Source organism: Gambusia affinis, linkage group LG07 (genome assembly GCF_019740435.1).
Source record: "Gambusia affinis linkage group LG07, SWU_Gaff_1.0, whole genome shotgun sequence".
NCBI lineage: Eukaryota > Metazoa > Chordata > Actinopteri > Cyprinodontiformes > Poeciliidae > Gambusia > Gambusia affinis.
Genome location: NC_057874.1, coordinates 14,957,281 through 14,977,542, shown reverse-complemented (window position 1 = coordinate 14,977,542; position 20,262 = coordinate 14,957,281). Strand labels below are relative to the sequence as shown.

The 20,262-nt window shown below is 35.6% G+C and overlaps 1 protein-coding gene across 3 annotated transcripts in view; it reads left to right on the top strand.

The window, feature by feature from the left end:
- Positions 1-20,262, top strand: part of cpne5b (copine Vb) — a 118,707-nt gene that overhangs the window by 93,114 nt on the left and 5,331 nt on the right. For all 3 annotated transcript variants that reach the window (XM_044122132.1, XM_044122131.1, XM_044122133.1), the window contains 10 exons: positions 5,411-5,452; positions 5,634-5,709; positions 7,029-7,082; positions 7,661-7,722; positions 9,453-9,499; positions 10,596-10,777; positions 11,057-11,184; positions 15,511-15,613; positions 18,722-18,779; positions 20,117-20,190. In XM_044122132.1, coding sequence (XP_043978067.1) covers positions 5,411-5,452; positions 5,634-5,709; positions 7,029-7,082; positions 7,661-7,722; positions 9,453-9,499; positions 10,596-10,777; positions 11,057-11,184; positions 15,511-15,613; positions 18,722-18,779; positions 20,117-20,190 — 826 coding nt within the window. The remainder of the gene's footprint in view (positions 1-5,410; positions 5,453-5,633; positions 5,710-7,028; positions 7,083-7,660; positions 7,723-9,452; positions 9,500-10,595; positions 10,778-11,056; positions 11,185-15,510; positions 15,614-18,721; positions 18,780-20,116; positions 20,191-20,262) is intronic.

Sequence of the window (20,262 nt, the reverse complement as noted above, 5' to 3'; positions counted from 1 at the left end):
TAGATTCACTGGTTTCTGTGACACCAGTGAATATTTTTCATCTACTCCACAATCAGAAACTGCTTTCTATTGAACCATTACCAAAATCTTGTAAAATGCCCTGACATTTGGAGGTCAAGTGAGAAAATAGGGAAAAGTTTAATGGAAATGAAAACATTTTCAACCCACTCTTTTAAATACTGCAATAGTGGCTTATGCTGAATGTTCAGAGGAGAAATATTAAATGTTGTTTTGCTTTAATGTGTCACTGAAAACAGAAAAAAAATCCACAAAAATATAATAATAATAATAATAACAATAATAATAATAATAATAATAATAATAATAATAATAATAATAATAATAATAATAATAATAATAATAATAATAATAATAATAATAACAACAATAACAATAATAATAATAATAATAATAATAACAATAATAATAATAATAATAAAAATGCAGGGCTGCTTCTTTCCCAGCAGGCACATTATTAATGCAAACTTGTTTAGTCAATGATGATAAGAATTCACTTTTCTCAAAGCTTATCTGCATATTTCTAATTTAAAAAGACAGTGGTGTGAAGAAAACAAGATAAATCTTGAATCAACTTTGAGGATAGATGAAAGGATAGAGTGACAGGCAGATTGCCTTTATGGGGGCACATATTTCACAAGGAATATTCAATCCATTTTTCTAACTTTTCCTTTCCCATCTCTGTCTCTCTCAAAAGTGTCTGCCTTATCTTGTTTGTATGCAGTCAAAGTAATTATGGAAACTGCTGAGAACCTGGTGTGTGAGAAAGAAAGCTGAGATAAATCCCGAACAGACTTACTTTATGAATATGAAAGGTTGCCACATTTAAGAAACAGGAAGTTTTGGTAAAAATGGATGAAACTTATCAGGCGGTCAATCGTACACCAGTCCAAACTGTTTTTATTTTGTCAGATCCAGGTAAAAGGTAAAAATAAAACATAAAAGTATAAAAAGCTCTTCCTGAAACATTTCTGTGCCAAACAAACACACTTAAATCAAAATGTTCAAGATGCTCACATATCCATGGACTGTGGAAAGAAATTTGACATGGAGCATCTTGAAACATCCGCACATCGGCTAAGAGAAGTTTTAAATTTGTGTGAGTGAGATTAAATTTCCTGGTGGTGCTTGGTTATATTTTTGTAAGATGATACCTGATGTGTACATATAACTGAAGACATGAAGTTATTTCTTCTTACTTACTGTTCCTGCTTTAGATCTGATAGGATTACAATAATTATTTCAAAGTGCTACTGGCCAGAACAACTACAGTGACAGTTTTCATATTGTTTTCTGAAGGTTTGCCCCATTCTTCCCACCAGATCTGTTGTAGCTGAAGTAGGTTTGTAGGCCACCCTGCTCACACACACCCTATATAATGTGGTTTTATGATGACCACTCCAAAACATTATTTAATGTCCTTAAGCAATGTTACAGAGCAGTACATGGTGTGATCAGGGTCTCATTTGTTTCAAGGTCTCTCAATTTACTGGTTGAAGTCCTGAGATGTTGCACCGATATTTTCACAAACGTCTTACTTTGATGTGCATCCGTCCTCATACATGCATTAGATAACTGTTTATAATATACACGGTGTAGGTATTTGCCAAACACAGCTTTTTAGGCTGCATAATTACTGTTCACGTCTGTTAAGTAATGAAAAGCTTTCTGTTTGTGTTTCCTCTGCAGAGGTGAAAAACAAATGTGTTCAATGCAGACTGTTTTCATAACAGCAATTTGATCTACCAAACAAAACATGCCGTCTCGTCCTTGTAAAATCTGGAATCAAAATATGACCTCTTCATCAAATAAGTCATGCTATGACTTATTCAGTCCTCACCTTCATTTCATCATACCTATGCAAATAAAAACAATCAAATTTGGACTGAAAACGCTGATATGTTCAATAAAAAACAAAGATATGTACCAAATTAATTTAAGACTCCTCAGATTTGTATTGCATCACCCAGCAGTGAATTGTGCAGATTGATATACTTTGGTTTGGACTTCCCTCTTTTATTTTTGGTACTTAAGATTTAAGATCTAAGGCTTAAACAAGTTAACAAAAAGTGCCTTACATTTTTCAAAGTGGATACGTTGCTGCTCTGATATCTTCAAAGTATTTTCTTAGGATTTTATGTGATAGAGCAACAGAAAGCATTGCAGTATTATGAAGTGAATACAAATTTGCTTCAAATAAAAATCTTTACACATCAGAAGAGTGTTAAACATTTGCAATCTGCCATCTGTTCACTGAAACCGCTAAGTCATTGAGGAAGATTGTTGGCCTGATACTTCTGGGCATTTTATCTTTTAAAATCACCTAATTAGCAAACAGAGTCTTCCTAAAGTGCAAGCTGATGTCACGAGTGTTCTGTGAAGGCCTTTGACGTTTGTTAAACCCTTGAGAAATGGAGACAAAACAGAATCGTGAACACTAAGGAACACATCAGACAGGTCAAAAAGAAAGTTACTGGGAAGTTGACAGCATGTTTGGGATCTTTTGCATTGAAATATATAATATAAAACAAAATGCTAAAAAGTTAAGTTGAATACTTTTGCAAGGAACTACATTTGATGCACAAATTGTTTTCTGTTATGTTGGCTTGCAGTTTTGTTTAGAAATACTTTAACTTAAGGTTGTCTACTTCACAGTAGTGATATTGTTAACATTGGTTTCACTGTATGTTTTATTGTTGAAGGACTTAATAAAGATTGAGAATTGAAGAAATACTTTAGACTTCATTAGAAAAATAATTTTAAAGAATGTTTAGTGCTTTGAAAGATGTGCAATAGTAGACAGCTGTCAGTTTTAAGGAAACGTGTTTCACTTAGGTATTTACACTGCCTTGATGTGCATTGCTGTTGTATTAAACAAGAGAAGACAGGAAAGGATTTGACTGAGTTCAAAACAAGAAAGAGACAGAAGCTAATGAGAGGGGAGTAATAGATTGCACACAACAAGGGCAAGGATATTTACAGTGTTACAGAAGAAATAAAGAAATCCAATATGTCACAGACCCTGTTGCAGATGAGTTAATGGAGATACATGTGGGAGTGTGAAGAGAAACAAAGGAAGTTGGAAGTGTTTCAGAGTGCTGACTACTTTGGTCAGTAACTATCAAGTGAAAGGAGTAAGTTCTGGATCTTTTTATAGCTCCATTGTCAACACCACCTGGAGAATTACTTGCCTTTAGTGTGGGTGGTACAGTTATTCACTGCAATAACTGTGAATAACTGTACCAAATATTTTACATTATGCACTCTTGGGTCACTCAAATAAACCATTTTGGTTCAAGAAGAAAAAACAAAAACAAGGAAATAGAAGTCACAGATGAATACAATCATTTAACTGATGCCTTTTGTTGAACTTCAATCATGATTAATGAAAGATGTCTCAAAGGTTTAGAGAAGAATATATTGCGGATCCACAACAGGAACATAAGGATTTAAGCTGAAGGGTACTTTTACGCACCTGTAGGATAAGATACACAGATCTTAAAAAAGGAAAATTTGATAAATGACTTGAGTGATGATAGCAGTATCTACTGTAGGTCCTTCATTAACATATCGGTGTGCGATTAAACATCAGCACCTGCTTAGGCTTGGGAAAGGAAATATGCTTCAGTCTGTTATTTTTACTTCTTTCCTGCTGTCAATTTCTGTATGTTCTCCTTTCCCACATTGGTGGATAAGGGCCACGTATGTATTGGGATGACAAGCGGATTTTCTTTAGCTCACATCCTCAAAAAGCAAACCTTCCGTGTGAAACAGCATGTGCCAGATGGTAAGGAGGAAGCTGAGCTTCTAACAGGCGTCTCAGTCCCTTAGTTACAGGAAAGCTTCTATGATGTATTGCTTGATTCTGGATTCTTTGGATCTGGAAGGTGTCGGTGCTTGGTTGAAGCGGAAGAAGAGAGAAGGGAAGCAGAAGCGGGATCAATATGACTATGGAATGAAAGTGCAGAGTAAAGTTTTGTTCCTTTTATGTCTGCAAAAGCACTTTCTGCAGCATTTGTGTAAGATGTTGATGTGAGTTTTGAGTGGTGGAAGCAAACATGTGCCACAGAGTCTTAGTTTCTATTGGAGCAACAGCTTTATATAAGTTCACCCCCCTGCGTGATACAACCTGCTGTTCAGCCTTATTCTGCACAAGAACATTTCATGTCTTTGTTGATTAGAAGCATTCCACAGCACTTTGGGAAAGTTTCCATACTCCTTTTAATGTCTTCAGGTTTTGTCAAGTCTCTTTGGTGTATTTGTGAGATTTTATGACAGGCAAACTTGAGTGGAGAGTAAATTAAAGGTTTTAATTTTGCGTGTGTGACAAATGCATGTACTTTATATCTACTTGAATCTGTACTTTGTAGAATAAACATTTGCTTGAGTTATAGATCCACATCTAGAGACTGAAGTTTCTGCCTGATCTCCTTGCACAGTAACTCCAGTCCTGTCAGAGTGGATGAGAGTCTATTAAAGACAATTACACGTTACGTGTCCCTCAATATAAACCTGTGTTCTGTAGCTCTAGCTGTATGTTTAGGGTCCATCATCTGCTGGTTCCTTGTCCCTGCTGCAAAGAACGATACTCCCAACAACATGGTTCATAGTGGGGATGGTCTGTTCAGCAACCCTACTTCCACACTTCTCACATTCTCCCTTACATAGTTTTTCATGGCTTTCTATCAAGGAAAAAGTTTTCTTTTTGCCACTGTTTCATAAAGACCAGAATTTTGGAGTGCATAACTAGTGGCTGTCCTTTAAGTAGTTTCCCGCATCTGAGCTGTGTCTCTCTAAAGCTCCTCCAGATGTACCTCTGCTTTGTTAGTTGCATTTTTTTACGTCTCTGTTATGGTCTTTGAGCTTCATGAGGATGTTTAGTTGCTAATGTTCTAAAAGACACCTCTCACACCTTCATGTAATATATTCTAGTAGGAATTTTTTTCTTCTCAGGTTATTTTTAAAGGTTGACTTGGATAATGTGACAATGCAGTAAATCCACACCACACTTTTAATATTTTGCTGGGTTTTTTTTTAGAAAGCTTGTATAAATTTTCTTACAATCAAAAATTATACATAATTTTATATCCCTGATTACATATAATCAGAATAAAATTAATTTACGCTGTATGGATTGTAATTTAACAAAATAACAAATGTTCAAGTGCTTCCTAAGAAGAAAACCGGTAATCATGTGGGTCCTTTCACATCATGCCCAACATGTAAAATGATAATTAATTATCTTAATATTACATATTTTATTTGCAAAAACTTTGCATTAAAATGTAATGCTCGACCTTAAATGCTTAATGTCTAACAGAGCTGAAGAACATGCTATTTTGAAAACGATCATGTGCAAATGTTTTCTGAGTTGAGTGTTTTCTTTGCACAGAACAATTAAGGTGGAGGTGTATGACTGGGACCGCGATGGCAGGTGATTGTAAATTCTTATTTTTCACATTCACAAACAATTCAATGCAACAACACGCTTTGACATGCAAACAATACAAAAAAACCCCTCTGATCAGAATAAAAACTTCACTTCTGGAGTTAAAGTTTGTTTTTCCTTTCCTGTTTTCCTTCGTTTTGTTTTCTTCTCACTTTTTCCTCCCAAGCCATGACTTCATCGGGGATTTCACGACCAGCTACCGAGAGCTAGCTCGAGGGCAAAGTCAGTTCAATGTGTATGAGGTGAGTCATCTCGCTGTTCCCACAGTTCAGCAACATGTCTGTTCGATCCTAAAACACGGAATCCCAGTGTGGGAGATATCTGGATCCTGTGACTGATGTGTTTGACACTTCCATCGTTTGACAACCATGTTACACTGCTTTCCATAAACGTTAGTTCTTTTCTCTCCATGGACATTCTCTACTCTATGAAATGAACCAAAAAAATAAATACTTTAAAGAGAAACAGAGAAACACTGGAAACAATGTTATTACTGTATTTTCTTGAGCTTTTTTATTGTCAGCCTTAATGTCTCTCCACCTTCCCTGAGCTGCAATACATTCAATAAAACCTGATCTACTTTATTATTTTTTTGTTTCTCTCTTTGTAATTGTGGGTATGCTTACGCGCATATATATAGAATTATTATCAGCAGCATAGAGCGAAATTAATAGAAAAACAATGCAAGAATTTATTTTATGCTTTAAATGTTAATTTCTGAGTATTTTATTTTTCAATGGAAAGCTAAGGATTCAATTTAGATCTGAGAATTTTTCATGAAAATCCCGTTTTAGGACATGGAAATGACATGAGTATATTTCATGTTTATCCAAACCAAGACTTTTAATATACATTTGACAATTTATCACATTATATGACGGTTTTACAACCACAATTCTTTGAGCTAGGCTTTAAAATCTACCAATCAAAATGAGCTGAAATCTTTGAGTGGGAATTAAAAGTCCGAATCTTACCAAGAACAAACGACGAGTCGATGCCTACATGCCCCTGTGGTTTGGTGGCCTTCAGCGAAGGACAAATACCTGTCTTTTAGATGTCAGCTCCATTATGCTCTGCATTTGATTCTTCTTTACCTCCCAGTGAGACTGAAAGGCCCTTTAGTTTTTGCATCAGCAGATTGTTTGGTGTGTCAGACAAATTGCCATCCCTCCATGTTAAATTAGGGGCTGTCACTTTCATGCCTAGCAGCCATTGAGAATTGAGGTAATGAGCTGAGACGTCTTTGGTGTCTGAATTGGCATTTCTCTCCTGTTCTTCCTTCGCAAGAATGCAGCTTAATGTTAGTCGCGTGCATTAAACCTATTCCACTTGAGAATCCATTTTAATTTAACATTCAGCTAAGAATTTTCAGACTTCTATCATCTATAACTATTTTTGACAAATATATATATATATATATATATATGTGTGTGTAGAGATATACACTTCTATCATTATATCTAAAATCTATGCATACTTATATTATTGCCAATCAAGGTTTAAGGAGTTGTAAAATAATATCACCTGTATCTGATGATTTTAAATCTTTTTATCTTCTTAGGTGATTAACACCAAGAAGAAAATGAAGAAAAAGAAATATGTTAACTCAGGAACAGTGAGTATGGCTTCAGAAAATAAGACTTTTTCTCTCTTTCCTCTTCTCAGTGTTGGTTTTCTTTTATTTTATTTGATAAAGTCTTAAAAGAGACAAATTTCCTTCTGTCTGGGGAAAAAAGTATGTACAAGATTAAAGGGCTGATTTGCTCAGATGTATTATGACATGGAAAATATGACGGTAAAGCAGAATGAAAAGAAAGTTACGTGGGAAAAAAATCATGGTGAATTATATGTGACTGGCTGTGGGGGAAAAAAAACATGTAAGAGGCACAAATTGAGGAAAACTCTGAGGAACTTGAAAGGTATCAGAAAGATGAGCGACACCAACGACCAATTCAGACATCACTTTTCACACAGCTTACCCAAACACATCTGCTGGAGTGAGTAATGCATACAAATGCATCTCATCTACTCTTCAAACTTGTCCTTTGGCATTGCAAATAATAAAATATTTTCCTTTCATTCTGATTCGATGGGATGATTTGAGTCAATATGTGGAGGTGTAGGATAAATTAGGAGGAAAACACCAATGCCAGTGGGTCTAATCAATTCTTTCTCCTTCTTTTTGATTCATAGGTGACCCTACTCTCGTTCTCTGTTGAGTCAGAGTTCACCTTCCTCGATTACATCAAAGGAGGGTGAGTGGGAATGACTTTTTGCACAAATGGGGTAAAAAAACCCCAACAACATCAAATAGACATTTTTTTCCAGCTGTTCCAGCTGTGCCCATGATAGGAAAATGATATCCACATTATTACTTGGAGATTTTTCCACATCTTTCTCTGCACAGTGACGCCTTAGAGCAAGGCAATCTGGACTTAAGATGTATTCTCACAGTCGGTTATAACTCTTGAGAAAAGAGGCAGGGCTCTGTGCTGCTGTACTTCTAATGTTTTGTCTGAATTTGTGGGTCCTATTTAGAAGTACACATAAATATATATGTACTGGTATATAATTTTTATGAATTAAAGTTAAATTCTCCTTAAAGGGTCTAGCAGCCCTTGAACCTCTGGTTAGCTTTAGCACTAGTGATGGCTTGTGCATATCAAGTATTTCTCAGGTAAAGTGATACTTTCCAAGCAGGCTGGCCGGTGCTTCGATCTCAGCTGTCTCTTCACAGCAGGGAAACTGTCAGTGGTTTTTATGTCCTGTGGCAGAACTGACAAGTGTGACAGATTTTGCTGACAGCTCTCAGCTTTGGTGGATTTATGATACAATAATCTTAAGCTTTAGTGACTTCACTTCAGATATGTATACAAATGAATGAAAAAGAAAAAAACATCTAACATGAGTTAATTGATATTCTGGGGAAACTGGTTAATATTTAGCTTTTTTTCCCCTTCTGAATTGCATAAAAATAATCCTTATTAAAAAAAAAACATCACTTTTCAAGTGTAAATAATTTTTAAAAAAATCCTGAAACCCTAAAAGTCTTAAAGAAAGATGGTATAAAGTAACCGTTAGCTCAAAAAGGAAGAAAATTCAGATTAAAAAATAGAGAATCACCAGGAAAACCTTTTTTATTTTTTCTTGCAGATGAGCCATTTGCTAACCCCATTCAGAAAAAAAGTTAATTAATTAATAAAATTAACTTAAATTATGTTAGCACAGTCAGGCTGTGGAACATTACAATCCTCACGCCAAGCTGAAAGGTTAATGGGAATATTAAACACGTTCATTTTATCATCATTCTTTTGCTGTTCTCTCTGGTGACTTTTCCAGATAACGAGAGGCTGTCATTTAAAGCCCTTAGGGCCTCATTTTGTCGTAAATTAGCAAGACGTAGAGGGGGAAAGCTTCGTCAGCAGGGAAAATTGGATTATTATTTGCTCTTAAGTGCTCCATCAGTCTAATAGCTTGTTACCAGGCTTGGTCTCTCACATGCTCCTCTAGTCTTTCATTGAGAAGGTGAAAGTCAGATACCTTGGGTATTATGTCCCAAAGTTTAATTGGCAAATTAGTGGCTGCTGTTTGTGCTGTAACTGTGTTGCTATGGGTTTAGGAAAGTGAATGATAAATAAAGTCCTATAGAATAAAGGTGTAGCTATTATCTGGTTTGTACAATACCCTTTTAATTTTTCTAGGGAAAATATTTTCTATAGTGTCACAGATTGTGTGAGTGAGAGTGCATTAATTTTGAATATGACTCAAAATTAATGCACTCTGTGGTGGCGCAGGGGGTTAGCACACCCCACGTTTGGAGGTCTTGGTCCTCGACGTGGATGTCGTGGGTTCAACTCCCGGTCCTGGCGACCTTTACCGCATGTCTTCTCCCCTCACTCTGCCTACTGTCGCAAAAAATGGGAAAAAATTTTTTTGAATACTGTTTGGTCTCTCTGTTGTTGATTTGCTTTTTTGCCTCTTCTAGGACGCAGATCAATTTTACTGTGGCCATTGATTTCACAGCATCTAATGGTGAGTGATTACAACTTCAAAGCGTGTGTTTGGTAAGAAGGGCAGGAATAAATTGAGGGGAATATCTGACTCTGACAAGTTCATATTTAGAATCAATCTCGCAAACAGAAGCAGACAGTGCTGTCATGGACACTGTATACAATCACTGCTCCATAAGTTAAAGCCTTCTCTGTGGAGTTCCTCCTGCTAAATGTTCTGCTGGTGCACTCATCAGGGAGAGGGATATGATGTTACAAGTTTTAATCCTCACACTGTGGAACCACTGAATACCAATGCAATTAATTCTTACAGGTACTTTCTATCTTGGAAGTCATGTGTGGGGAACGTTCTCTCATTAGAAAATAAAGTTAATTAGACGAATAAGTTTCAATTCTTTACCGATGAAAAGTGTGCAACACTTGAAATCACTGCCATTTTTCATTAAATGATAAAAAGTGAAACTCATGTCATTTTCAATCTAAATGGTTGTATTTGACACATATCAGAAAAGCTGGGCTGTTAAAACCTAGTGGCATATCATCACTGAAGGAATCATTTAGGTGGTCAGTGTAATGGTGCATTCACACCAAACGCGTTTTGAGTGTCAGGCACCTCTGGTTTACATTCAAACACTATGTGGAGGCACGTTGAGGGCTGTTGCTGCGCATTTTGAGCTTCTGCGTGGCGCAATTTGAACCTTTGACACATCCGATGCTCCACAAAGACATTGAATGTAGACCTGACGTCCAAAACGCATTTGGTGTGAACGCACCATAAGACCATGACTGGCCTATCAAAGATGTGGAATCAACAGCTGCAGTACATGCAACTTTTCACTGCCAAAGTGCATGGCTAAGACATAAGTATGAACCTATTGTCATTTATTATGATTGAATAATTGACAACACTACTCTGTGGTTTACCTTCTTGCAGCAACTCAAGAGGAACAATCATTAATGGGAGCTGAGGGTCATCTTCTGCACTGACATTATTCAGTCTGTCCAGTGCACATTTATTGTTGTATGGCTTAGCTCATCCACAAACTAGGACAGGTCCAAACCAACGAACGATAAGGTTTTCAGAGGGGATCATTGGGTTCTGTTTCATTTATCCACAGGTAATCCTTCCCAGTCTACTTCATTGCACTACATGAACCCTTACCAGCTGAACGCCTATGCCATGGCCCTGAAGGCTGTTGGGGAAATCATTCAGGACTATGACAGCGACAAGATGTTTCCAGCTTTAGGCTTTGGAGCAAAACTGCCTCCTGATGGGCGAGTGTCTCACGAGTTTCCACTGGTGAATCTCCTTTTATTCAGAATAACTCCATTCATTTGATTTTTCAAACTGTCAATTGTTTCTTGTAGATGATAATTGATTGATTTGGATATTATTTCTGCCATAAATATTTAGTTAATCTCTGAGGTCTATTGTTAGCTCTTGTATATTGTATATATAAGGAACTTGTGTAAGGCATCTACGCTGAAATAGTTTGTGAAGATTTATTTGTTTTCTTTCACAATTGTTTCTATAGGTCTTAATAATCAAATGCCTTGTATTTGCTTATATCATTTTCAGAATGGAAACATGGAAAATCCTTATTGCAATGGCATTGAAGGGATCCTAGAGGCATACCATCAAAGTCTGAAGACGGTTCAATTATACGGGCCAACCAACTTTGCTCCAATAGTGAACCATGTTGCCAGGTGTTAAACTATTTGTGACATCTTCACCTGTTTGTATTCCTGCTCTTCATGGGTAACTGTGACTCTGTGGGTAGAGTAGTAATTTTACAAAAGTGGCATACTGGATGCATGTTGTTCAAGGTTGAAACAAGTCAGCATGACTAGAAACACACTATTAAATTTCATTTCATTTGTTACAAATATTTAATACTGCATAGATGTTTTAGCCATAAAAAATGTGGAACACTTTTTTGCAAGTAGACCAAGGTTATCCCTTTTATTTGTTTAGCTTATCATTATTGAGCTAAAAGGAATTCTGTAATGCCTGCAAATACAAATATGATGTTCTTGTTCAGTGCTTGCTCTTGTTCAGCACAGCTGCTCCTTTAGGTTTTTTGCTCTGACAAGTTCATCTGAGTAAATTAAAATATCATTACAAAGTTAATTTAGTGTACTGCGAACTCAAATTTCAGGTTTAGAATACAGAGTTCATATGAAACCAACAAGAAATATTTTTTAATACAGAAGTATTGGACTATCAAAAAGTAATAATTGCATAAAATGAATGAATTACTGGATTTTTGCAGTGTGACATAGAGGCAGGCTGTTTGTAGCTCTGCTACAGCTTAACCTGTCAATAACAGTCCATAACAAAGTCTTAAATTTGGAAAAACAGTATTTATATTTTACACTAATTATAAAACACATCACAAGAGTCACTTTAAAATGCTAAAAGGAGAAACTGGAGAGAAAAAAAGCTTTGAGCAGGTAAATTATTTAATAGGAACTCAAACTACCTGCGCTTCAGTGCATCAAATGTTTTAGACTGTTAGCCTTCCCTGTGTCAATCAGCCTCCACTTGAGGTTAACTTTTTGAACAATGTCTTTGAGATTTCACTCAGTTAAGCTGACAAACTGTCAGCTCAGTTTGTTTCTTCTGGGTCTTTTCTTCTTTTTCCAACCTGGTTATGACCCACCAACACAAAACGCCAATGCTGATCATTACATTCATCCTCTTAAGATGTTGATCAGTAGTGTTTGCTTTTATATGGCCCTTTGAGCTACCAGGTTCTTTAACCATGAATATTGTGATTAACTGTTCCCGAGGAAGGTGTCAATGGCTGCCTGCTGGACGACTGTCAAGTCTGTCATGTCAGTATTCAGTGGAACTGAATTTCACATCAACATCTGTTGTAAGCTATAATTATCACAGTTGAAAGACAAAAAGATTTGGAGTAGATAATGTGTGTGTGCTGAATAAGCAATTTCAATTTTTAATTTGATTGGCTGAAATAAATTAACTTCTACTTGATCATCTAACTAGGATAAACCTTTACCTGCTTGTGGCTCCTTTGACTGTTATTTTTGACATTAGTTAAATTGTTATTACCAAAACTACAGAGAAAACATCCTGTTGTTTAAGGTCTTAAGACTGTTAAATAGACATGTGAGTAATTTATATTATCTTACATACTGTCATTAGTATTCTACATACATTTCAGTTGTTCAAATGATAAAAACATACATGCACATTAACATTTTTAATGTGCAGTAAAAAATGATTTTACTGTAATTTTTTTTTTTGAGCAATGTCTATCCAACTGACCACGAAAAATATTCTGCAATCTTCCAAAAAATGCAGTTTTGTTGTCTGAAAATTGTTTTTTAGGAATATGTTATTGATGTAACATAAAGTATAGAGTCATGCAGCGACATCCAACAGTCAGTAGCAGAAAACTGTTTAAATCCTGCGTCAATCTGGATGGATTCTTTAAAGAAGAAACACATTTTCATAATTTATTGTTTGGTGCACCTTTGGGTAATTGGATTTTCTTCTCACTAAACTGGAGTACAAATTAAACAATTGTTTGATGTTTGATTTGTTTTGAAATCAAACATCCAGTGAAGTGCTGTAGCCTTTTCTTTTTCATTTAAATAAGTTCTAAAAATTAAAAGTAAATTGATTTTGGCTTCATAAATTAAAACAATAAATACAATTGTGTGAAAAGAGAAAAAACAATGCTTCATCATAATCAGACACATGTTGGCGAGAGCTCCAGATTAGTAATGGTCTCTCAGACTTTCTATTGGTAAAAAGTCTTAAAGCCCATTAGCCTCAAATAATTTTTAGCCTCTATCCAGATGTGCATGAACTTGTTTTGAGGTCAGAGTTCTTCAGATCACTTTCAGAAGTGGTCTGCAACACCTATATCTGCATTTGTTTAAGCAGTCTAAACACAATCCTCACACATTCAAAGTGAAGGACTGTCCACTGACTTGACATGACTCTCCTGAAGCAGGATTGTTGTGTTGCCTTGTGTTTGTGCAGAATGCAACTCTGTATTCTGCTGCCAGTCTTGACCAAGATTCTTTTCCAGAAGATTCTTATTTTTTTTATGTCAGTAGGATTTTCCTGGTGAAATAAAGTTTAGTAAATAAATGAATAAAGTCATTTTTATTTTTTTTTTATTCCCAGTCATCTTGCACACAATCTGAGCTCTAATTTAGAAAATATGGCTGGGTTTTGTAGCCTATATTGCTACCACATATATTAAATGAAGCAAAAGTTGAAAGTATGGCCAATTTATTGGTACTATTTTGTACTATGTACACTGAACCAGTGTCACGCGTAGAGATGTACAGCTTATATTTGTGAACAAGTTTCTTCAGTGCTTGAAAACAGAACACAGAGAGAAACGTATTATTGCCTTTCATAACTGCTTGAATTAGCTTCAGAAAAATTAGCAAATTACCATAAAGCACTCTGCTTAGGATGCGAGTGATGACTAATGAACCATTACTTCCCTGAAATCTGAGTGAAGAAGAAAAGAAAATGTTCTGTTAGTAGCCTTGTTAAAATAATTTTTCTGACTGGACACAAATTTTGTTGTTTTTTTTCTTGACATTGCTTCCACAAGTCTAGCTCTTATTGATCGATAGATATCAGGATGCAGTGTGAGTGAGAGATTTGTAGTATGAAGTTTATTTTAGACACTGGTGTCACTGCATTGTAAAATCTTTTCAATTTAGTGTAATCTGTACTTGGATTAGTGTCAACTTTACATGGTACATGCATATTAAATGTATGTGGAGCAGCTTACAGAAAACTCTCGAAAGCTTTAGTGCTCTGTTGTGTGTTAAAATAATCAGTTTTTTAAGGCGTCACATATTGTAGTCTGCTTTTGTTCTCTTATCGCCCCCTGTTATCCTCAAGAGTTTTGCTGCCTAAAGCAGTCCATAAAAATGTTACTCTGATGAATGTATCTGAATATAAATGCTGTTCAAATGTATCAAGGTCTTGCAGATACAGTATTTTTTTGTCTGAGGGATGTGGCCATTTGCTTATAAACACTCTTTCTGAATGGTTGCTAAACTTGTCTACTTACATCTTAATTACCCTGCTTACATATTTCCCCAGGTTCTAGGTAATTTTAGACATGAGAAAACACCATAGAAACCAGGTTACAAGATTTGTTCAGTAGAAAGTGTAACCATTTTACAGGAAATTAATCTTGTTTGATTTCTCCAATCAAACTGTGTCAAAGGCTTTAACTGAGCCATGGATGCAAGTCATTATTTTCACTTTCTCTGCTCTGTAGAACTATATTGTTGGCAATTTCGATTAAATGTTCTGCTGGGAAGTCTCAGGACATGACATTCACTTTATCAAAACAGTGGCAGTGTCCTCCCACAGCAGGATTATGTGCCCTGGACGCTCTGGCAGCCTGTCTGTAATTTGGTTCTCTGGCCTTGATGAGGACATCTGGTTTCAGAAGGAGAAAATGAGCCATCTCTTTGATTGTGTTTGCCAGAAATACTAGTTCATTTTAAAATAGTTTCTAAAATATGAAATACAGCCAAATTATACGTTTCTTTCAACCTTTTTTTTTTTACATAACAAAAATAAGAACATTTCTTTATCATTTGAACTTGTTTTTGTTTTTGGATACTTGAGTTTTTTTAGTAAGTTGTACTTCTAAAACTACAACAATCTATTGCGATACTGAAAGAATAATAGTCAGTATTTAAAATTTGCACTAATGCACCAATAATTGTTTGATTTATGAATCTACTTTGTAAACCAGAATATAAACATCCTGCTTTATAGATGTCTGTGTTATCTGACTATTGCATATTTGAATATTCCTTTTCTTTTTTTCACACATCAGCACAAAAAACATTTTGTGTCTGATAAGAGCTGAAACAAGTTCTTCTTCAGATGACTTTTAATTTTGGATTTATTGATTGTTTTGATAAATGTGTGAGTAAATCCAAATTTCAAGCTTGTTTGGTTTCTATAGTGAATAACAAATGATCTCCTAATGTGCGATTTTTATCTGTGGGCAGATATGCGGCGGCAGTGCAGGACGGCTCTCAGTACTTTGTCCTCCTAATCATCACAGATGGTGTCATTTCAGACATGGCCCAGACCAAAGAAGCCATCGTAAATGTAAGAAATACAGACAATTCTTCATTCTGTCCTACATTATGTGAAGTTAAACATATCCAAGGATACACATGTGTAGGTACTGAAGCTGTGTGTTAAGGCTGGAGTGGGCAAATATTGTTTTCTTAATGTCTCTCAGTGAATTTCTACTGAATTTAGTAACTCTAAGACAGAGTATATATTAAGATAAAAAGCAGGTAACAATAGTCATTCTGACTTGAAAAAGCTATAGCAAATTGACAACTGAAGCTTTAGATGATATTATTTTAAATAATTATTTATTACAAAACCAGTTGTGATAAAAATATAAATTTTTCTTAACTGTATAATTAGTCTTAAATCATGCTGAAATTCCTCAATTCAGCAGTCTCTATTAGTTTTGCAACTAATAGAGCTCTTTTACCTTTAAATACATGAATATTTATTTAGTTAAGTAACATTGCTAAAATTGCTGAACAATGTTAGCAAATGAGACAGTGATATGATTGTGTTTAGCACCAACTTTTGCCAGCAAAATCTTGTCAGGTGATGAAATCTATTGCTGCCAGACTTTGTCAAATATAATGAACAAATGCACTAAAGACTCTCTTTAGAACTTTTTTAGCAAAAAAAAAAAATAAAAAATCACATATACAAAAAACACTAGGTGGCATATAAAAAAAGCAAAGAGAAAAGCACATAATGCACAAATGTAAAACGGCATATCAGCTGTGAATTTTAACATTCCTCAGTTTTCACACAAATCCAGACACAGCAGGAGGTTTTGCAACAACAGCTGTTCTGCTATATGTAGAAAAGAAGCCCTAAAGCCACGGCTTCATATAACATTGTCAACAGCAACAAGAGCAGTAGAGTGGATATTAGAGTACTTGTTTTTACTTTCACCTGAAGATTATTACCTTCCTACTAAACAAAATACAGATATTTGAAGGTTTTGCTGCCCATAGAAACACATCACAAAAATAGAGATACTCTCCAGAGGCTTTCCTGAAACTTGTCGTCATTCACATTTTGTCGTCTTTCAGCTGTAAATGGCAAATGTGCGCCACTCTTTTCTTTTTCTTTAGTGTTTCCCTCTTTCCTCCATCCTTCCTGCACCTCCGCAGCCTGCCGCCGGCACAGAACACCCAGCAGACTGGATTTAAAGGGAATTTGCGACTGTTAATCAAAACATTAGAACAGCCACACCTTCCTTTTAAGATCTTGCCTGCTGCTCTATCTCACAGCCTCCAGCCTTGTGGACTCCTGATGCTTGCCGCTTCCACTGTTCTTTCCCTTTTACTCTCCGCTGCTTCTGGACGAGAGCGATCTCTGTGCTGAGGTTATACACTATGTGTGCTTCAAACTAAATCATGCTTGAGTTCTTTTTTTTTTTTTTAAATAAGAGCAGAGAGACAGATTGAGAAAATCTAAACATGCCCAACTCTGTAAACATCTCACCACTCTGTTTGGTTATGTTGTTAGCATGATGCAAGATATTTGTGTTAAATTAATATTTTTTTTCCTCAAAATTCTTTACACAAATGCCTCATTATGACAATGTGGCAAAATGTTTTTGAGTTTTTTGCAAATTTTTTGAAAAAAATCAGCTTTTAAGAGTACTGTAACAATCATAATATGCAAAAACTTGTATTTGATTTACTATTATGATGACTTCTTCTGTTTTACAATGAATTTTGTTCCTTCTGAACTCCCTGATATGCAAACAGCTGTTCTATTTGAAAGTAACTTTCTTTTTCCCAGTCTTTGATAAAGAACTGACTTGTAGGATGCATGACAAATCCCTCTCTGGTCGAAACGTCATGCCACCCGAGCTGTGGATTTCTGCAGCCCCTTCAGAGTTACCATTGACTCTTTTATTTATTTTTTTTTCCCTGCTTCATCATGACTATAATTTTTGGTGGAGGGTTCAGAAATAGCTTTATGGCCAAAGAACTCTTTGCGCTTTCCTGCAGCTTTATCCCTGAACTGTCAGCTGTGGCATGTGATTCTCATTATTCTGTTATGTTAAATGATTTTCTCGACCAAAACCTTTTGGCCTTCGCAGAACAGCTGTATTTATATTTTTCTTCTGAGATGACGTCACACACGGGTGGTCTCTGTTGAACATTTGGGTGACATCTGAAAGCAATCAGTTCACCTTAGAATTAAACTAAATGATGTGAATACTGATTAAAAATACGTTTAGCAGGTTTTTATTTGAAAAACTATTTCAAAACCGTGTATTACTTTACTTTCCCTTCATATTAAATTTTTGGGGTTTACCATAGTCCTGCCGATTCTGCTTCATGTTTGTTTACAAAATGTCGATCTTGTATACCGAACCATTGTCTCGTGAGATTAGAGGTGGAGCCTGGAGTCGACTGGCAGGTGACGGGGGAGGTGGCTGTAATTACTTGTCCAGCACCTCCCCTCATCTTTCCTCTCACGGCTCATCCATCTGCTGCAAAATAAGTCATGCTCAAGCTTGCTGCCAACAAATTTGTCCATTTTATTTTTTTCTAAGCCGGCATCTCAACCAACCAGCCAAGAATTTTTGTTCCCCACATACTCCTCTTTCTTAGAGGTGAACATATTGCTGAGGCAGGTTGTCATTTGTGAGATAGGATCATAATGTTTTTAGGTGAAAACAGTTTATGTGAGTGACTTGCTACAGTTAGATTGGTTGTGTAGTTATCTAAACACCATCAGCCACGAAAAATAAGTAAATACTCAAAAAAAACTCTGCATGCATTTCCAGTTAAACTTTTACCATGAGCAGTCAATTTACACCACTATCTCAAATATGATAACTTACATTCAGTGTCCTGCTCATAAGAAAATAGTTTGTTTACTTGGAAATATAAAAACATTAATCTTTCTGGCAAGAGGAGTAAAAAACAAGTTTAGAGTACAAGTTTGTTTTCTACCAAGTAATGACACCTTAGTAACATCGATCTCTTTTTTTTTTTTCTTTTATGTAAATTGAGGGTTTTTTGTCATGTAATATGTTAACACACAATATTAATGTAATCCGATCATGGAGACCTCACATACAGAACATTTTCACAGTCACAATGTTTTTCTCTGGGAACAATGTTTTATATTTTTTGTATTTTGATGTCTTCACAGGCTGCCAAACTTCCTATGTCCATAATCATCGTAGGAGTTGGTCAAGCTGAGTTTGACGGTAAAATAACTTTGATTGTTTTATAAACATGCAGTCCCTTGCCAAAGTTTTTATTCCTTTTGCGTTTCTAGGGACAATCAAAAACTTTCACGAGGCCTTTTAAAATCTAAGTCCAAGATAGACAAAAAGTGGACTTTTTGCTAATTAGCTGATGTCTGAAGGAAATTTATATCATCGGATTTTATATAATATGCACTCCTCTGAGTTTATTATAGTCCATATATTTTTTCAGTTTGTGAGTGTAATGTCACAAAATGTGATAAATGTTCAAGTATTATGAATAAGTTTGCAATGCAGTAATGTTAAAGAATAAATTAAAATACATATGCACAACAATAAAGATTAATAGTGTTATGCTAAGCCATAAGAAAAATGTAAAAGTTTGTAAATGCAGACAATTGCAAATGGAGCTTTCCACAGGCTTTTCTTGGCAAGAAGAGTTTCAAAAGTGGGATTCAGAAAAAATACAGCCATATTCTCTACAAAATCCAAGTAAGGCAATAAAATTCTTCAGTACTAAGAAGCAAAACTAAACTCAATGCAGCATTTTAAGATGAATGTGTGTTGCACGCATGTCTCCAAAAACGAAGAAAAGATAAGAGACAGAAGTTTTCCCTGATCCGCCTACTTTTATCTCACCCTGACACTCTGTCACTAGCTTGTGTCTGCATTCACTTTGTTCAAAGGCTGCAGCTGAAAAATATTCATAAAACGGCAAAAATATAAATAAAGCAAAACCAAAGTAGCTTAACACACATTTGAAAAAGAAAACAAAGGCTCTAACTTCTAGAGGATCGTTGTTTGATGCATCTTTTCATATTCATATTCATATTTCATATGTATGTGTATATATATGTATATATATATATACACACATACAAGGTACTGTGTGTATATATAAAAGTATGTTTCTGTGTGTGTTTACATACAGACACACACAAGTTCTGAGTCTGTAATGTTTGCTTAGCTCTGACTGTATTTTACAGAGAAAACTGCTGTTCAAACTCTTAAATCTGAAGGGAAGGGACTGTGTAGGTGGATGCAGGCATAATTGCAGTAGAACCGACTAAGGTTAATAGCTGGGTTTGCAATGTTTAGTGCTGATGATTCTAAATTGCACAGTCTATGATAAAGGCCTTATTATGAGATTAGACCACCAATAAAGCCTGCACAACTCAACATATGTTTAAGCTTTACTGCAGCCATAAGATGATGCATGAATACAGTGCCAACCAAGGCTTTTCCATAAGTATGGATCTGCCTTATCTCTGTTGTTATGGAAGCTGCTTAACACCACATGATTTTATGCATGCCTGCTTATGATTTGTTTCTTGCAGCTATGGTGGAGTTGGACGGTGACGACATCAGGGTCTCATCCCGGGGGAAACTGGCAGAGAGAGACATTGTTCAGGTGACTGTGGAAGATTGAGTGATTTAATTCTCACAGACTGGAAAACTTGTGATATTTAAATCTTCATTAGAC